Genomic DNA, 20,193 nt, shown 5'->3' on the forward strand with positions numbered 1-20,193 from the left:
AAAGATATCCTGCTTTGTTTTGGGTCTATTTTTTGGGAGGGGGGGAAGAGGAGAACATAGAAGTATTTACACCAATGTAAAACTTACTTTATACACAGCGCAGCTGAGAGGTGTCAGTAGTTTTGAAGTCTGTGTCGGTGTTTATATTCCACACGCAAGCCCCCATCCCTCCTGTTCCCTACCCCCTTCCATGTAGGCATCAAGTTTTCTCCTTAAATACATCGATACTATTTGTTTCGACCACAGCTTTGTAACGCAGGTGTTCAGTGAATGACTATGTATATTTGAGTGTGTATTTAATAATAATAATCCTTGCACTTGATATAGCGCTTATCACGTCATTGAGACGTCTCAAAGGGCTTCACAGATACTGTAAAGTGAATTGACTGAATATTTGTGGGCAAAACACAGCAGCCAATTGGGCACAGCAGCGTCCCACAAACAGTCATGGATTGAGTGATCAAATTAATATTGTTTTTTTCTTGAGGAATTATTATCAGGCATGTGTGTGGCGTAAGGAAACTTGCCCAAGGTTTCGCCCTGACCTGCTAGGAATTGAACCCAGGTCTCTCACTTAGAGTGCTCTAACCATGGAGCTACAGGACTCCACCAAACAGGATTATTTCTGTTTGATCACCTATTTGGTAGCTTACCCCCTTCAACGACAATTACAGTAAAGAGGGGGTGGGAAACGGATGGACAAGACTCAGAGATCGCAAATTAAAAACAGCTTGAACCTAAAGAAGGTTACCATTAATTCCAGGCAGGGCGAAACCTTGGGCAAGTTTCGTTACTCCACACAGAGCCTAATAATATTCCCTCCAAAACCAAAAACAATAATAAATTGGTCATTTTCAATCTACGACTGTTTGTGGGACATTGCTGTGCGCAATTGGCTGCCGCGTTCGCCCACAAATATACAGTCAATTCACTTTACAGTGTGTTCTGTGAAGCGCTTTGGGACGTCCTCCCGACGTGAGAAGCGCTATATCAAAATGCAAGGATTATTATTATTATTATTATTTGTGCGTTTTTTTGAATGTTTCCTAAAAAAGGAAAAACATGGACTTATTGACTTAAACTTCTCTTGTTGTGGATCAGAAAGTCCGAGACGTCGTGCCACACGTCGCTGTCGTCGTAGAGGTAGGTCATGGAGGACTGTAGCGAGGGCTGCAGTGTGTGGGGGTGATACTCAAACAGCCACAGCACAGCTCCCCACACCAGCGCCGAGAACAAGGGGAAGGGGTCCCGCTTGGGCACGTTCACCACACCCTTCTCCACAGCCAGCCGCGACAGCCCGAACAGCACTCGGGACAACAGGTACATGTTTATCTGCCGAGAGGAGAGGAGAGGGGGTGAAGAGAAGACGTAAAAGGAGATGACCCCTCTACCCCCACCCCCAACACCATAGCAAATACCACCTCAACAAGAAGAGGCTCTGAATTTGGATGCAAACATAATAATAATAATCCTTGTATTTGATTTAGCGCCTTATCACGTCTCAAAGCACTTCACAGAACATGCAGTATTTTGTGGGCGAAACGCGGCAGCCAATTGCTCACAGCCGTGTCCCACAAACAGTCGTGGATTGAGTCCAAATTATTATTTTTTTTGGAGGGGTTATTTCCCCTTGAAAACAATGCTCCAAACAACTAACAACCAGGTTCCTACTTACTTCTGGGTAAACAGAGGCATGTGGAGTAATGAAATTGGCCTAAGGTTGCACCCCGCCTGAGAACATCCTCAGGGCAGGTCCTCACCTGTAGCCCAGCGACACAAGGGCTGACACAGTGCCAGACGGTCGGCGAACATACACCAGGCAGAGGACTTTGATTGCCCCATTACACCAAGAAGGGCGTGGCATGGCTGGCCCTGCTGTTTGAAGTTGGGATACCAGATTGGCCAGTCAACTCATTCTGGACAATCAGTGGCAGAATAAAAGAAGCTAAACCACATTCTCAGGCACATGATTCCTTCCCCTCATCCCCTCCCCCATCAATTGTGTTTCAATCTGGCCAGTAGACTTCAACCTCAACCAACCTTCAGGATCTCCCTCCAGCCTCCCCCAAACCACCCCTTTCCCACCGCTAGAGTTTTGACGGTCCCTCTCCCTGGTCGAACACCAGTGCTGAGAAGACTGAAGACCGAGGAACCTGCTCGCTGCTCTGTACCTGGCTGTTGATGTGATTGTTGTCTCCGAACACCAGCCAGCCACCCACGCAGGCCGCCAGGAAGGAGTGGAACTGAGCCCTGTCACCCCTTAGCCAGCGCTGTGCTGCCAGCAGCCCCTTGTAGGTGAAGACAAAGCAGGCCAGGTTCCGGGAATGGGTGTAGGTAGCCATGACGATGGCTTTCAGCTTATCTAACAGACTGGACACACAGGAGGACTAGCTTCAGGATTTAATATTAATCAGTGATGTAAGAATAAATTATTATTAATAACAAAACAACAATGACGATAATGACTAGTTTATCTGTAGGATCGTTGGCTGAGACACCAAGAGAAACTTCTCTTCTCTTCACCAACAGTCCACCTGAACAGGCACAGATGGGACCTGGGTTTATAGTCTCATCTGAAGGCCAGCATCTCTGAAGAAACAGCACTTGACAGGCGCGAGAGAGTCAGCCTAACATGGGGCGAGAGACCAGAGATGCTCACCTTCCACTTTTGAAGAGCAACGTCATCACCAGAGCGTGAGGGGCTCGAATTTTGGCTCCGTACCTGAAATGAGGAGAAACAAAGGCCTCCAATAATCTCGAGACGTGAATGCAATTGACTTCCGCGTTTCGCCCACAAATAAACAGTCACTACACCTTACAGTGTTATTCTGTGAAGCGCTTCTTTGAGACGTCTCAACAATGTGATAAGGCACTGCATCGAATGCAAGGATCGTTGTTAATTAATTAGAATAATATTATAAATACAACGTTGTTACTGTTGATGATGTGGGAGAGTGTGTGGGAGTGTGTGTGGGGATCTGTGTGTGTGTGTGTACTTGAGTGTGTGGTTGGGTGTGTGAGTGGCTGTGTGTGAGTGGGTGTGTGTGAGGATCTTTGTGTGAAGGTGTGTGAGGGTGTGTGGGAGTGTGTGTGGGTCTGTGTGTGAGTGTGTGATGGGGGGAGGGGTGTGTGTGTGAGGGTGTGTGCGAGGGTGTGTGGGTCTGTGTGTGTGTGTGATGGGGGGGGTGAGGGGTGTGTGTGTGAGGGTGTGTGGGTCTGTGTGTATGAGGGTGTGTGTGATGGGGAGCGGGGGTGAGGGGTGTGTGTGTGTGAGGGTGTGTGTGAGGGGGTGTGGGGGGGTGAGGGGTGTGTGTGTGTGAGGGGGTGTGGGGGGGTGAGGTGTGTGTGTTTGTGTGAGGGGGTGTGAGGGTGTGTGATGGGGTGTGTGGGGATGTGTGAGGGGTGTGTGCGTGTGAGGGGGTGTGGGGGTGTGTGTGAGGGTGTGTGTGAGGGTGTGTGTGTGAAGGTGTGTGTGTGAGGGTGGGTGTGAGGGGGTGTGTGAGGGGGTGTGGGGGTGTGTGTGAGGGGGTGTGGGGGGTGCGGGGTGTGTGTGTGAGGGTGTGGGGTGTGTGTGAGGGGGTGTGGGGGGGTGAGGGGTGTGTGTGTGTGAGGGTGTGTGGGGGTGTGTGTGAGGGGGTGTGGGGGTGTGTGTGAGGGTGTGTAGGGGTGTGTGTGAGGGGGTGAGGGGTGTGTGGGGGGGTGAGGGGTGTGTGTGTGAGGGTGTGTGTGGGGGTGAGGTGTGTGTGTGAGGGTGTGTGGGGGTGTGTGTGAGGGGGTGAGGGGTTTGTGTGTGTGAGGGGGTGTGAGGGGGTGTGGGGTGTGTGTGAGGGGGTGTGCGGGGGTGAGGGGTGTGTGTGTGGGGGTGTGTGTGAGGGGGTGTGGGGGTGTGAGTGAGGGTGTGTGAGGGGTGTGTGTGTGTGAGGGTGTGTAGGGTTGTGTGTGAGGGGGTGAGGAGTGTGTGAGGGGTTGTGGGGGGGTGTGTGAGGGTGTGTGTGAGTGTGTCTGTGTGACGGTGTTGGGGTGTGAGGGGTTTGTTTGTGAGGGTGTGTGTGAGGGGGTGTGTGAGGGTGTGTGGGGGTGTGTGTGAGGTTGTGTGTGTGAGGGTGTGGGTGAGGCTGTGTGAGGGGGTGTGTGAAGGGGTGTGTGAGGGGGTGAGGGGGTGTGTGAGGCTGTGTGTGAGGGTGTGGGGGGGTGAGGGGTGTGTGTGTGTAGGGGGTGTGGGGGGGTGAGGGTGTGAGGGGTGTGTGAGGGGGTGTGTGAGGGTGTGTGGGGGTGTGAGGGGGTGTGAAGGGGGGTGTGTGAGGGTGTGTGGGGTGAGGGGTGTGAGGGGGTGTGGGGGGGGTGTGAGGGTGTGTGAGGGGGTGTGTGGGGATGTGTGAGGGGTGTGTGTGTGTGAGGGGGTGTGGGTGTGTGTGTGTGAGGGGGGGTGTGAGGGGGTGTGTGTGAGGGTGTGTGTGAGGGGTGTGAGGGTGTGTGTGTGAGGGTGTATGGGGGGGGTGAGGAGTGTGTGAGGGTGTGTGTGAGGGGTGTGTGTGGGGGGGTGAGGAGTGTGTGAGGGTGTGTGTGAGGGTGTGTGGGGGGGTGTGAGGGTGTGTGTGTGTGGGTGTGTGTGAGGGGGTGTGTGAGGGTGTGTGAGGGTGTGTGTGTGGGTGTGTGTGAGGGGGTGTGTGTGGGTGTGTGAGGGTGTGTGTGTGGGTGTGTGTGAGGGGGTGTGTGTGTGTATGGGTGTGTGTGAGGGGGTGTGGGTGGGTGTGTGTGAGGGGGTGTGTGAGGGTGTGTGAGGGTGTGTGTGAGGGGGTGTGGGGGTGTGTGTGAGGGTGTATGAGGGTGTGTGTGAGGGTGTGTGTGAGGGTGTGTGTGTGGGTGTGTGTGTGGGTGTGTGTGGGTGTGTGAGGGTGTGTGTGTGTGTGTGTGTGAGGGGGTGTGTGTGGGTGTGAGGGGGTGTGTGTGGGTGTGTGTGTGGGGGGGTGTGTGAGGGGGTGTGTGAGGGGGTGTGTGAGGGGTGTGTGAGGGTGTGTGTGTGTGTGTGAGGGGGTGTGTGTGGGTGTGAGGGGGTGTGTGTGGGTGTGTGTGTGGGGGGGTGTGTGAGGGGTGTGTGTGTGGGGGTGTGTGTGAGGGTGTGTGTGTGGGTGTGTGTGAGGGGGTGTGTGAGGGTGTGTGTGAGGGTGTGTGAGGGTGTGTGTGTGAGGGTGTGTGTGGGTGTGTGTGAGGGGGTGTGTGAGGGTGTGTGTGTGGGTGTGTGTGAGGGGGTGTGTGTGAGGGGGGTGTGAGGGGGTGTGTGTGGGTGTGTGTGTGGGTGTGTGTGAGGGTGTGTGTGAGGGTGTGTGTGAGGGTGTGTGTGGGTGTGTGTGAGGGGGTGTGTGAGGGTGTGTGTGTGAGGGGGTGTGTGTGAGGGGTGTGTGTGGGTGTGTGTGAGGGTGTGTGTGTGGGGTGTGTGTGAGGGTGTGTGTGAGGGTGTGTGTGTGGGTGTGTGTGAGGGTGTGTGTGTGAGGGTGTGTGTGAGGGGGTGTGTGAGGGGGTGTGTGTGAGGGGGTGTGTGTGGGTGTGTGTGAGGGTGTGTGTGTGGGTGTGTGTGTGAGGGTGTGTGTGTGAGGGTGTGTGTGAGGGTGGGTGTGTGTGAGGGTGTGTGTGGGTGTGTGTGAGGGGGTGTGAGGGTGTGTGACGGTGTGAGGGTGTGTGTGAGGGTGTGTGTGCGGTGTGTGTGAGGGGTGTGTGTGGGTGTGTGTGTGAGGGTGTGTGTGAGGGTGTGTGTGTGAGGGTGTGTGTGTGTGTGAGGGTGTGTGTGGGTGTGTGTGAGGGTGTGTGTGGGTGTGTGTGTGAGGGTGTGTGTGAGGGGGTGTGTGGGTGTGTGTGTGTGGGTGTGAGGGTGTGTGTGTGGGTGTGTGTGTGGGGGTGTGTGTGGGTGTGTGGGTGTGGGTGTGAGGGTGTGTGTGTGAGGGGTGCTGAGGGTGTGTGTGTGTGTGTGAGGGGGTGTGTGAGGGGGTGTGTGTGAGGGTGTGTGTATGTGTGAGGGGGTGTGTGAGGGGGTGTGTGTGAGGGGGGTGTGAGGGGGTGTGTGTGGGTGTGTGTGAGGGGGTGTGTGTGGGTGTGTGTGTGAGGCTGTGTGTGAGGGTGTGTGTGGGTGTGTGTGTGGGTGTCTGTGAGCGTGTGTGTGAGGCTGTGTGTGTGGGTGTGTGTGTGGGTGTGTGTGAGGGTGTGTGGGGGTGTGTGTGTGGGTGTGTGTGTGTGTGGGGGGGTGTGTGAGGGTGTGTGTGTGGGGGTGTGTGAGGGGGTGTGTGTGAGGGTGTGTGAGGGGGTGTGTGGGGGTGTGTGAGGGGTGTGTGTGAGGGTGTGTGTGTGTGTGAGGGGGTGTGTGTGGGTGTGTGTGTGGGGGTCACGGTGTCACTCACACGGCTCCATTGCGGAATCCCTTCAGTACGGACAGGGCCTCCCGGTAGCGCCGCTCCTTCAGAAGTCGGTTGAGCGCCTGAAGCGCGGCCTCCGCGCGCATCGTCCCCTCAGCCCTCCGGAACAATAACATCGCCGAACCCAACACACTGCGGCTGCGCGGCCCCCAACCGATTCCGACTGGAACCGTCAGTCCCACAAACAAAGGTTCCGGAGAGAAGTCACACATCATCATATCAGACAACTGCTGCCACACACACATACATCATACATACACCACACACACACACATACATCATACATACATCATACATACACATACACCACACACACACATACATCATACATACATCATACATACACATACACCACACACACACATACATCATACATACATCATACATACACCACACACACACATACATCATACATACATCATACACACACATACATACACCACACACACATACATATACATACATCACACACACATATACATATATATATACATCACACACACATATACCTGTATATATACATACATCATACACACATATGCATGTATGTATACATACATCACACACATTATTTATACATCACACACACACATACATGTACATATACATACATCACACACATTATATATACATCACACACACGCATGTATGTATATGTATACATACAGCACACATACATACATACATACATACATACATACATACACACACATATGTATATACATCACACACAAATGTAAATACACAATACATATAGATACACATCACACACATATACATGTATATACACACATACATACACATCACACACATACATACACATCAGACACATATACATACACATCACACATATACATACATACACATCACACACACACACACACAGAGTAAAGAGGGTGTTTAAATTATATAGTTAAATATTGCAATAAAACATGTTTTAATTTTACGAGGTTAATGAAAATCATTCTTTTTCATTTTCCCTAACATCTAAAATTTGTTTATGTAATTTTTTTTTAATGAGATAAATTAATTAATGAGGGATTTCTCCCACAAATTGCAGAGTCACTACGCTTTACAGTATATACTGTGAAGCGCTTGGAGACACCTGCACAACGTGATAAGGCGCTATAACAAATGCAAGGATTATTATTATTTATGGTTGTCATGTCAGGCTCCAATGTGTGCTGTGTCTTAACCATGTGCAAACACACGTGTGCACAGGGAATTACAGGTTGCAATTAGCCAGCAGTGTAGTGATACTGTGAACCTTTTTTAATCAGTTGCTGGTTGTAATAATTAATAATAAAAATCCTCAGATTTGATACAGGGCCTCGTCACTTCAAGACGTCACTGAATTTTACTCAATAATAATAATAAATCTTGCATTTGTTATAGACGTTTTACACGTCGTCGAGACGTCTCAAAGCGTTTCACGGGATACACTGTATGGAGGATTGACTATATTGTGGACAAAACACGGCAGCCAATTGCACACAGCAGTGTCCCCCACAAAAGCCGCGGAGCGAGTGACCAATTTTATTTGGAAGATTGTTGGCCAGGGACACTGGGAGAGAGAAACTCCCTTCTTTTTTCTGAAGTGATGATGTCAATATGCACCAACCTTAGACTCTGAAAAACCAGGCTCCTGCATTATTTTATTTTCCCCTCCACACAAAACACAGGCTGGTGCTGCCACCCAGAGACGTCAAGAGAGCATGTTTTTATTATAATATACTGCTATCATTTAATTCCACTCTCTACAAGACCGCACGTAAGACAGGACATATACACACACGTACATACACATGTGTATGTGGAGGAGGAGGAAGAGGGGGAGGCAGGAAAGGCTTTAACAAACCTTTGTTACTGCTTCCACAGCCATATTGTATAACAATCCTCACCTTTGATACCGTCCGTGCCCATAACATCTCAAAGCGCTTCACAGGCAATTGGTGTCAAGGTGACGTGACTGTGTAATTTTACAGGCAAACCCTGCGCAGAGCAATATTTCCCCCAAACGGTCGTTAAGTGAACGTCCAATTTATTTGCCGAACCAAGACGGTGGGAGAAACCGAATTGAAGGATTCGTCACCACAGGATCGATCTCAAATCTTGTGAAACAAAATGGTCTCACAGGCTGAGACTCGCTGAAATTTCGGGGCCTCTGAGACCTATTTTTCTTTTGGCTTCTTTCTGGTGTTGTCCCGGCGCTCGGTGTAAAGGAGTTTTGGTGATTTTAGGTTTTGTGTAAAAGGGGCAACGTTAATTGACTGTAAAAATGGGAGATGCCACAAGCATCGTTTCTGCTGTATGTGAAGATACAGGGGAGTTGGTGAGTACGCCAATTGTGGAAATACTTGTCAGATTTATATGCAGTTGATCACTCGAGTGAATAAAGTGCTTTAATGGAATTAGCAGGGTCTGCTCTCAGCTCTCCCACCCAATCAATTTTGGTTGCAGTTGGTTTATGCAACCAGTTGCCCCCCGCCACACACACACATACAAACATAACCCCTCCACTGCCATAACCTCTTCAATAAACGTTCATTTACTAATCCTTGCATTTGATAAAACGCCTTATCATGTCGTTGAGGAGTCTCAAAGTGCTTCACAACACGTATTGTAAAATGGGGTGACTGTGTATTTTGTGGGCGAAATTGAGATACACATTCATTTGATCAGTGATCCAGGCATGTAAGCGTGGCCGATGCTTCATGGCACAGATCTTACAAGGGCTTAAATAAGGTTTACTGGTCCTTTATTCAGAGCGGAAAAATATATAGAATCAATGGTTAGTGTTATCAATGATAAGTACTAACCATTGTCAATGTCAAGTACGCTCAACAGTTGTTATTATCAATGGTTAGTATTGTTAATGGTACATACTGGTAATAACAGTGTTAGTACCAATTAATACCAACCCAACAGTGTAAGTATCAGCAAGAGTACTAACAACTGACAGTATTAACCATTTAACAGTTGAATACTGTCAATTGTTAGTGCTCTCACTGGCAGTGATTAATGTTGTCAGTGGGTTAGTATTGTTAGTATGATAGCTACTCTCATTGTTGTAGACTCCACTCACTCCAGGCGCCGTTATCAAATGCAAGGATTATTATTATTATTATTTAAATAGCAAATGATGGTCTTTCCCCTAACAACTGCAAGTCAGACGGAACTTAAAATGAATCACTTAATCAAGAAAAAGGAATGATGATCCAGAAATAACTAATAAATGTGTATTATTATTATTTTTATTGAATGTAAAGTTGTTACAGAGGCAAAGTCAATGGCCAATATGGCATCATCCAACAAACAGCAGAGGTGGAATGTTACCACAAGAGGCCGCTGTAGGTAAGTGAAAGTCTCAGTGTTCTTATACTAAATATTGACCCAAAAGGTCTCTGGTAAAATATTTAGTTACTTTAAATCGATACAGGTTTTATTTTGTCTTAAATCGTTCCCACTGCTTTACCCTGTGCGTTCTCAATCAGATGCTAATGGTTTGTGTGCAAACTCTCAAAGCTCTCCAATTGCGCACAACAGTGTCACACAAACAGTCGTGGATTGAGTGACCAAATTATTATTTTTTTATTTTTTTTGTCTTTTGAAGGGGTTATTACCCCCGGAAAAGCGATGCACCAATTGACTAACAAACAGGTTCCTACTCACTGCCAGGTAAACAGAAGCGTGTTGAGTAAAGAAATTTGCACAACGTTTTGTCCTGCCCGGGAATCGAACCCGGGTCCCCTCGCTTGCGAGGAGAATTCTCTAACCACTGAGCTACAGGACTCCACATGCATGTGTAGGCCGGAGCTTTACATCACCAGTCACATGGTGCCTATCCACCTCTTTCCAGGAAAACAACCGATCCCTTGTACAGTAATAGCATACGGACTTTCTCAGGGTGTGTTGTTCCGCAACTATGTCAAACTCTCCTGCGTCAACAACACAGCTCCCAGTAACAGCTTCACCACAGCCGTGCCTGCACCTGTCTTTGCGGCTGTAACCAACGGCAGTGTGTGCAGGTGAAGGCGCGATCGTCATCAGTTGACTTACTGAGTGATTCCATTTGACATTGCCAAGAGCTGAGTCCTTGCGTTTGATTTCGAGCCTTATCCCACTCAGCTTCTGTTAACCCTACAAGCCAAAGCCCTAATGGGTAGCGTGGTTCTAGCTGGACAAGCAGCGGGAAAGCTGGCCAGACAGCGATATCGATGGCCAGCCGTGTGTGGTTTTAGCTGGTTAGGCTCCAGCAGTTACCTCAATGCACACTCTGGGCTCCCCCAAACTTTGGCTCTTGCCAACCTGGGCCTAATCCTTTCTGGGATTAGGTAAACAGCATGTGTCTCTCCAGGGAGAGAGCGAGAGAGAGAGAGAGAGCGCATTCCATTCCAACAATCTGTCTCCGGGATTTCCATGTGTAGGTGGGAGGCCTGGAATTCTCAGCTTGGGTTGGATGCTCTTAAGCAACGGTGATGGGTTCCACAATTGTCAGACACTCGGCTGATCAAAAAAATCAACATCTCTCCGTTGTCACCTTCCCATGTCACCAGGTCAGCCAGCAGGGAACCTAACCAACTAAATACACCAGGTCGGTCTGGTGGTTGTGGGGTGGGTGGGTGGGTGGGGAGGAGGAATTGTTCCCCAATCCCAAAAGCTCCAGGGGAAGGACCAAGCCCCCACCAAGACAGCTCGTGGCTCCCCCCACCACACGCGTACACTACACACCCACCCACACACCACAAATTTGCTACATTATGTGTTTTAATAACCCTGCGTCTCATAACCTTATAAAGGGTTAAATCCTGCCCTAGCTAAACTAGTGATAAAGTAGCTACATGGGGTGGTGGTGGGGGGGGGGGGGGGGGGAGAAGAATTGAGGCATAGATGCATTTCCTACAAAAAATGTCATCTCAATTTTTTTTAAATCTCTTTGATTTATGGTTTCGCTTGTGCAATCCTGACAGAGAGAGAGAGAGAGAAAGGGGGGAGGGGGGAATTCTCTCCCCACTCCCTCTCCCTTATGATTTTTTTGTCATCTCAATTTTATTTTATAAATTACTGTTTTGCTTTTGCAATCCTGAGCAAGAGAGAGAGGTCCCTTCTCTTCCCTCTCTTGCACCCCCACCTCGCCCCCCCCCCGCCCCATCTCTCCCCTTCCCCAGCCCCATAACCCCTTTTTTTGTCATCTCAGTTTTTTTAAAAAAACTTTTATTGATGGCTTTGCTTTTGCAATCCTGAGAGAGAGAGATAGAGAGAGGTGGTGGGAGGGGGGGGGGGCATTTCATTTTTTTTCTCTCCCCTCCCATCCGCACTCTCAATAACCCCCTCCGTGATGTATTTTTTGCCAAGATGCACCAATTTTATTTTTATAAATCTCTTTTAACTTATGTTTTTGCAACCCAGGGAGAGAGAAAATGGGGGGAAGGGGGACATTTCTCTCCCTCTCCACCCCCCCATAAAAGCCCCCTCCCTTATGTTTTTTTTTCTTTTTATGCTTCAATTTTATGCTTCAATTTTACTCTTAACAAAACAATGTGTGTCTGAATTTTGCCCACAAAACACACAGTCACTCCGCTTTACAGTACGTGCCGTGAAGCACTTTGAGACGTGGTGAGAATTTTTATTATAAAATCTCTTTACTTATGGTTTTGCTTCTCCAATCCTAAGAGAGAGAGAAAAAGAGGGGGGAGTAGGGGGGGGGATCACTCCCCCCCCATCACCACATAACCCCCTCCCTTCATTTTTAAAAAAAAATCTCTTGCTTTTGCAATGCTGAGAGAGAGAGGAGGGAGTGGAGGGGATGGGGGGGGCACTTCTCCCCTCTCTCCCCCCCCCCACCCCATAACAGTCTCTTTATGAAATATGCTTCTGCAACCCTGAGAGAGAGAGAGAAAGGAGTGGAGTGGAGGGGATGGGGGGGGGCACTTCTCCCCTCTCTCCCCCCCCACCCCCCCCATCCTCTCCCCACCCCATAACAGTCTCTTTATGACATATGCTTCTGCAACCCTGAGAGAGAGAAAGGAGGGAGTGGAGGGGTGGGGGGGGGGCACTTCTCCCCTCTCTCCCCCCCAACCCCCCACCCTCTCCCCCCCATCCTCTCCCCCCCCCACCCCATAAGTCTCTTTATAACATATGCTTCTGCAACCCTGAGAGAGAGACACTTCCCCCCCACCCACCCCCCTTTTAAATCATACCCACCCAACCCGTCCTGCTCAGTCTCCCGGTTATCTCTCGGGGAGGGAGAGGGGGGGGGGGGGACAGACTCGCTTTAAGAGCTCCCGGAGCAGTGCAGCTGGTGACCAGTCAATGGTAAAATAAAGGCTCCGCTTGGCTCGGAGTCTGTGTCAAGGGCAGGGAAGGGCAGGCGAGGCCAGACTGGCTGGCGCCACCGAACACCTGGAGCAATTCAGGTTAACAGCATTCCTATACACACATCTGATTCACAGGATTAAACAGACTAATCCTTTTGTCAGCAGATGTGGCTGAGAGTGTGCCAGCAGCACACACAACACCCAGCGGCCACATGAAAGCTTTTATTTATTTTATTTTTTTTTGGGGGGGGCTGGGGGGGGTTTGAACCCCTCCCCCCCCCAAAAAAAAGCAAACTTTTGCACCAAAAAAAAAATCACGAAAAAGAAAACACACGCAGAAGGCAAAGCCAAACTTTTGCAGAATAAGCAGCAAAACAACCCCTCCCCACACACTTTGCCTCAAAGAGGGACAAACACTTTATTGCAAGTTCTTTGGGGGGGGGTTATAACTTTTTTTTTTGGGGGGGGGGTGGATTCTGAGATCATTTGCTGGTTAATTACTTCTTTTTCTTTCCCAAAACTAGTCAGATTCATTCATTTAAGGAGTTTTTTTTTATTGGAGATAATTATTTGATTGGTTTGGCACTGAATTAATGAATGAATGAGGGGGTGGTGGTGGGGGGAGGGGGGGTTGCATTTTTCAGCTTTGCTTTTGAAATAAGTTTGGGATTTATTTTAAAAGCCTGGGGAAAGCTAATCTATAATATTTTTATAAACCGTAGAGAGGTTTAATGTGTTTATTCAAAAATAATGAATAATTATAAGAGGAAAATCGCTTTATTGAAGATAGTGTTGATATATTATTTTAATATATATATGTTGGGGAAATCTAATCTATATTTTATATATATAGTGCTGGTTTAAATCCAAGATACTTGGAGTTTGACCTCTGACTTGCAGATTTCAAAGCGAATGAGAGATAAAAACGAAATCACTGCAGTTTGCAACGTTTTAAAATTAGGTTAACCTCAGAATAGTTGGCAAACAACCTAATAAACATGTCCCACCATAGGGTTTTAAAGGAAAATAGGATTCATATTTTTATACATAATAAAAAGTTTTAATACTTGAGAATGTGGGGGGCGGGGAGAGAACTAGGAAGCAGGAAATCTCCCAACACTAAACTATTGTTTTGCTCTCTTTCTGTCTGTCTCTCTCACAGTCAGATATAAAAGATCGGTTTTCCTTAAGAGTCCCTCTGGCGAGGACTAACTTGGTATTTTTTTTAACTTGCCGTATAGCTCCGAGAGACAATGTTTCAGTGAATGAATCGTGATCTCTGGTCCCATCAGCCATGGGAGCCAAATGGAATCACACTTTCTCCCCCACGAGTTTTTAAATCATATTTTTGGGTCCGGATCTTATTTCGCAAGTTTGATTCTCGTGTGGGAGGGGGGAGAGGTGGTGGGGAGGGAGTTGGTTTGGTAGATATTCAATTATTCAATTCATTGTAATCTACATTTTTAGTTAGAATCAACAATGTTTTTCAAAAAATGTTTTTGAACTTTCATCTTTGGCGAAAACAAAGTTGAAGTTTTTAAGTATGCACAATTCAAATCAATATTTGTTCATCTACTAAACAACAATGACTTGTACCTACCAACCCCTTCATGTGGGGTAGCTAACAGTGGCAGAGCCTGACGTCAAGCCGGGGGAATGCACAGTCACTACACATTACAATGTATTTTGCAAAGCACTTTATGAGATGTCTTCCCCAAAGTTAATCAACTGCTAGGATTATTGCAATAATTATTTTTTAAAGAAAAGATGTCAGGGGGTTTTGACCCGATTCATTTGGAATAACTAAAATCGGATCAACTTCTCTCAGTATATTAGGATTATAAATGTTTAAACAATTGGAAAAGTGATTTTTATATTTATTGATATATATTAAGTAATCTTCGCATTTGATATAGTGCCTTATCATGTCATCGAGACATCTCAAAGTGCTTCACAGGACACACTGTAAAGTGGATTGACTGTGTGTTTTGTATGTATGTGTACGAATATAATAATTCTTGCATTGATATAGCAACTTATCACATTGTCGAGACATCACAAAGTGCTTCCCAGGACAGGCTGTACAGTGCATTAACTGTGCATTTTGTGTGTGTATGTATTGTATAATATATACTGTATGTAAATATGTCCCAACCAATACAAACCGTTGCATGTAATGGATTTAAGTACATATTTGTTAAATTTAATAGTCTGCTTTTGATTTGTAAACTTCCAAGCTTTGATGCCAATTAAAAAGATTTCTGAAAACCTATTGCGGAGGGAGAGACAGACTAATATTATAAAAATGCGTAAGGGGGGAGGAGTAGTATTAAAAGAACTGGGTGGTAACTATTCCCAGAATTTCCTATTTTCAGCAGAATGTAAACAAAACCCACCTTTCTCTCCCTGCCTCAAAAAAAGTGTGTGTGTGTGTGGGGGGGGGGGTTGAATTTATAGCCATTAAAGTCAATTACATGGAGCATTAACCCCCAGCCCCTGGAGTAATCTGGTGAAAATGGTCCCCAATTATCCACAGCCCCTAGAGTCTGGATTGCCCGGATTTACCCCCTGGTAATAACCAGCGTTTAAAAGCAACTCTGATAACAGTCTCAAACCGTCGAGATAGTTATCCACTGCAGTGACACAACAAAACGTGATGTCAACATCCAAGAATTTTTTTATATAGGAATTCTGTCTGATCCTCTGCCGCCACCCCCACACACAGGGTTTTATAACCAAATGCATCCTGCCATAACACACATACATGGCCCCCACTTTCTGAAGAGGTACGTGTCATTGCACTTTTCCTGCATTCTTTTTGAACAAGAAAATGTAAATGGTTTGTAGCACTATCTGTGTGCAGTATTAAGTGCATTGTCTTTTAACGTTGGAATTCAGGTGCTTTAAAACCCTGCCATTGTTGGAGAGTGTCACTGCTCTATCTTCATTCCAATATATCGCCTTCGAACTATTTCCATAAATGCCACAGCTTTCTTCTGTTGTTGGCAGTGATCTGTTAAATATCTTGGGACACGAACCTACGATTACCGCGTTATAACGAGATCCATGCAGACTAGCTGGTTCGTTTCAAACAGGAAAAATCCCTGTAATACAATAATTCCCCATCGCATTCACACCAAGGCACGAATCTTCAGCGACAAAAGAAAATTCGAAATCTTTTTACCCAAAAATTTATTTTTTTTTAAAAAAAGTTTTCGTCATCTTGAAAAAAAAATTAAAAACATTTCTGTAGAAAATTACAACATCGTTGTAAACCATTGGATACACTTACAAAGTATATAAGAATTTACAAATCGAAACACCCCCCTCAAAGATCTCTCTTTTAAGGATGTCAAAAGTTTTTTTGAAAAAAAAACATTTACACTTATTACAAAACTCTTCAAAACCGAGATCTCTCTCCTTTCTGATCACAGCCCGACTTGTGTGGGGCTGATGTGTGAGTGAGTGAGTGAGTGAGTGAGTGAGGAGATCAGACAGATTCCTTCCTTGTCCCAACTCAACTCAACTCCAACTCACTCACTGGGCTTTGCATTAGAAGTTTTGCTGCTGTTGTTGTGGGTTGTCGGGTCTCTCTCTAAGGCACACGTTGCTTTTCTGCCTCTCTCTCTCTCTCTCTCCCCCCCCAGTTCCCTCGTCCACTTGGGGTAGAGAGGGATGGAGTAGTGATGGGCGCCTGTGGACACACTGAGCAGAGCGCATCTTCTCTCCTGTTTGCACCAGGGACCGACTGCGTGTGTTGTGTGTGTGTCAGCGCCCGGACCGGAGCGGACCGGACCTACTCCGTCGTGTCAGCAGTCAAATGTCTCAATGAAACACAAGAAATAAACCATTGAGCTTCGAGTGTCTTATGTGGGTTTTCTCCCGGAGGGGGTGGATGGGGAACTCCACACAGCGAACAAGTCCAGGAGCACTTGGGAACATCACTTGGCATTTGAAATACTGAAAAATATGAACAAAAATACCTATTAATTTTACATATTCAAACAAGAACCCCGAGAGAATGCGCTTAAAATAACTTAAAATAACAGAGGACTTCAGGTTTACTGTTTATACTGAGTTACACACCAGATGTGCTGAGAATTGGGAGGAAACGCGTTGTCCCATTCTTAAAAGTAAATTATTCTTTTAAAAAAACATACAAGAACCCCTTTCTTTCAAAAAATAAAATGCAAACGTAATGAGAGATCCGATTTAAAAATCACAGTGAGTCAGATGGAACTTATACACGGGGTGGGGGGGGGGGGGGGGGGTAACTGGATTAGGAGGGAGTTTAAGCTCCATACCTGGGGGTGCGTCCACTTCAGCGACACAGGATTCTGTCATCACTGCTCACACAGGGAGTCTGAGGGGAAGGAATGAGAGGATGAGAATGAGAAGTTCAAAAAACATTCGTGAAAGAGACTTTAAATTGATTTAAAAAAAGTCATTAAATTGATTTGAGGTACACACACACACACATATATACACACACACGCACTGTCCTGGTTAACTAAAACTGGCCAACTATTTAGGCGTATTATTTAACAGGACACAGACACTCTCACTCGACTCTCTCTGAATGGCAATTACCTCGGAGGCAATTGCAGCCACGTCGGTGGCCAGGCTGGCGAGCTGGGCGTGTGTCGGCTCCTGGGTGCCAGTCTGTGCCGCCTGCTGGCGCATCATGCCCGGGTGAGTGTCCAACTCCACCTGCAGGTCCCAGATGTAGTCGATGACATGCTGGAGGATCTCCACCTTGCTGACCTTCTTGTTCTGGGGCAAAGTGGGCACCAGCTCCTTTAGCTTACTGTAACAACTGTTCATGTCGTACAGGAACATGCTCATCTGCCCGTCCAGCAGGGGAGACATCTTACACTTGGCAATGGAGATGCTTTGCTCGGAGAGACATCTGACCATGTCCTCCCCACTGCATCCCTGGCGTTTCAAGGCGCAGGAGGCACTCACAACTTTCATTTTCAAGAGGCGGGTTTGCTTCGAGCTCGAGTTGGGAGAAACGGGGAGAGGGGCAAAAATAAAATAAAATAAAAGATGGAACCAAGTTGGTGACTGGTTGGGTGCAGCGTAACCAAATCACTCCTCTATAATCAGCTTCAACAGGCGCTGTGACAAGCGGTGAACAGAAGCTTTTATGGGCATCGGGTTCAGTGGTGGGAGTTTCCTAACGTGAGCAAAACAGTGTGTTCCCAACCAATGGGTTGTCCATCTGAGGAACACCCTGGGATGGGCTTCTCGGCTGTGAGAAGCCAATCAATGAGGAACCGGTATCAGGGCTTGGGATCTGAAAGGAAAGGAGAGAGAGAGAGAGAGAGAATAAGCTCACAAATGGAGACAAATGTACATTTTTTTCAGAGTAGTGTGTGAGGGGAGAGGGGGGGGGGGGAGGGGAGATGTGGGAATGCAGCTGCGGTGGGCTGGAAAGATGCAGGTGGGGGTCGCTCTGGGGCGTGGGTGGGGAATGGAACATGGGAATGAAAGCTAACGAGAGTCATCAGATGGGAAATGAGAGAGAGAGACAGACAGACACTCACACAGACAGACACACACACAGACGAGGGGGAAAAAAAAATCATTTCGAATTATTTTCTCTCGTCCCCATTTTTTTTGGCCCCAAAATACGACTCTCTAAACCCAAATCCCAGCTGGGATCACTTATTTTTTTCTGCTGCTGCTGTCTATGTCTCTTACGTCTTCTTGTCTTGTCTCTTTAAACCAAAAAAAACTTAAAACTTTTTTTTAAAAAAAAATAGTTACGCTCTTCTCGACTTGGAGAGATGTGTCTCCAGCTGTTGGTGTGATTTGAATTGCAAATTCGCTTTGGGGTTTATTTGCGGAATTTAAACGTTTTTTTTTGCAAATGTAACGGAATGTCAGGACACCCGAAATGCGACTCACATCGCCTCTGATATTCTCGATGATACACACTATGAAGAAGAATAAGTCTCAAGGAATTAATTGTAAGCAAACCCCACCCCCCCCCCCCCCACCCCCCCCACACACACTCATATATTATTTAAGATGTTTGAGATGGGGGGAAAGACTTTTAAAACTAAATAATAAGTGGATCCTAACCTGTTCAGCCCATATGTCGAGTCTATTTATTCCCTTCTGTATTTTTGACAAAACTTTTTTTTATATATATGTGTGTGGAAGACACTTTGTTCTCGTTCTGGTACAAAAGTTACCTTCATGTCAATAGTTGTCAGCGGGACATGAAGCAAATGGCATTGAAACCGCACACACAACACAACAATGTTGGGGTTTTTTTTTCAAAAAAAAATTAAAAAGTTTTAGGCAGATCGTTACAACTTTTTTTTAAAAAACCAAAAAAAAATAAGTCCCAGGAGACGGAGTTTATTCTCTATTAACAAAGGGCAATGGAGGGCTGAGTCTTCTGAGAAAAAAAAACAGCATTTTTGGGGGTTTTTTTTGGAAAACTTTTTATAGGTTTTTAAAATTCGTCTCAAAAAAAAATTCCTCATTGGTGGTTATAGAGGGGACGGGGGGGGGGTGAGGGGGAGAGAGGGGGGGGGGGGTGAGGGAGTGAGGGGGAGAGGGTGAGGGAGAGGGTACGAAGAGAGTGTGGGGGGGGGGGAGTGTGTGTGGGGGGGTAGTGAGTGTGTGTGGGGGGGTTCTGTGTGTGTGTGTGGGGGGGGGGGAGTGTGTGTGTGGGGGGTAGTGAGTGTGTGTGGGGGGGCAGTGTGTGTGTGAGTGAGTGTGGGGGGGGCAGTGTGTGTGTGAGTGAGTGTGGGGGGGGGCAGTGTGTGTGTGAGTGTGGGGGGGGGCAGTGTGTGTGTGAGTGAGTGTGGGGGGGGGCAGTGTGTGTGTGAGTGTGGTGGGGGCAGTGTGTGTGTGAGTGTGGGGGGGGACAGTGTGTGTGTGAGTGTGGGGGGGGCAGTGTGTGAGTGAGTGTGGGGGGGGGCAGTGTGTGTGTGAGTGTGGGGGGGGGCAGTGTGTGAGTGAGTGTGGGGGGGGGGCAGTGTGTGTGTCTGAGTGAGTGTGGGGGGGGGGGGCTGTGTGTGTGAGTGTGGGGGGGCAGTGTGTGGGGGGCAGTGTGTGAGTGAGTGTGGGGGGGGGCAGTGTGTGAGTGTGGGGGGGGGCAGTGTGTGTGTGTGTGGGGGGGGCAGTGTGTGTGAGTGTGTGTGGGGGGGGCAGTGTGTGTGAGTGTGTGTGGGGGGGGCAGTGTGTGTGTGTGTGGGGGGGGCAGTGTGTGTGAGTGAGTGAGTGTGGGGGGGCAGTGTGTGAGTGTGGGGGGGGGGCAGTGTGTGAGTGAGTGAGTGTGGGGGCAGTGTGTGAGTGTGTGTGGGGGGGGGTTAGTGTGTGTGAGTGTGGGGGGGCAGTGTGTGTGTGTGAGTGTGTGTGGGGGGGGCAGTGTGTGTGAGTGAGTGTGTGGGGGGGGCTGTGTGTGTGTGTGTGAGTGTGGGGGGGGGCTGTGTGTGTGTGTGAGTGTGTGT

At 47.7% G+C, this 20,193-nt stretch overlaps 3 protein-coding genes across 3 annotated transcripts in view; 1 reads left to right on the top strand and 2 right to left on the bottom strand.

The window, feature by feature from the left end:
- The window catches only part of dynlrb1 (dynein light chain roadblock-type 1), a gene marked incomplete at its 3' end in the record, with an annotated part of 137,919 nt that overhangs the window by 75,469 nt on the left and 42,257 nt on the right, over positions 1 to 20,193 (top strand). The window contains 2 exon segments of the mRNA NM_001292587.1: positions 2,415 to 2,445; positions 8,376 to 8,400.
- On the bottom strand, positions 1,030 to 6,527 carry pxmp4 (peroxisomal membrane protein 4). The gene is made up of 4 exons (XM_042341873.1): positions 6,390 to 6,527; positions 2,660 to 2,722; positions 2,172 to 2,370; positions 1,030 to 1,332 (listed from the first exon to the last, which is right to left on the bottom strand). Exons 1-4 carry the CDS (start codon positions 6,518 to 6,520, stop codon positions 1,069 to 1,071), a joined length of 657 nt encoding a protein of 218 aa, XP_042197807.1. The 5' UTR covers positions 6,521 to 6,527; the 3' UTR covers positions 1,030 to 1,068.
- On the bottom strand, positions 15,899 to 18,020 carry id1 (inhibitor of DNA binding 1, HLH protein). Its single transcript, XM_042341970.1, has 3 exons — positions 17,312 to 18,020; positions 17,026 to 17,084; positions 15,899 to 16,681 (listed from the first exon to the last, which is right to left on the bottom strand). The coding sequence occupies exons 1-2, from the start codon at positions 17,693 to 17,695 to the stop codon at positions 17,043 to 17,045; spliced, it is 426 nt and encodes a 141-aa protein (XP_042197904.1). The 5' UTR covers positions 17,696 to 18,020; the 3' UTR covers positions 15,899 to 16,681; positions 17,026 to 17,042.

Source organism: Callorhinchus milii, unplaced genomic scaffold (genome assembly GCF_018977255.1).
Source record: "Callorhinchus milii isolate IMCB2004 unplaced genomic scaffold, IMCB_Cmil_1.0 Scaffold18, whole genome shotgun sequence".
Classification (NCBI taxonomy): Eukaryota; Metazoa; Chordata; class Chondrichthyes; order Chimaeriformes; family Callorhinchidae; genus Callorhinchus; species Callorhinchus milii.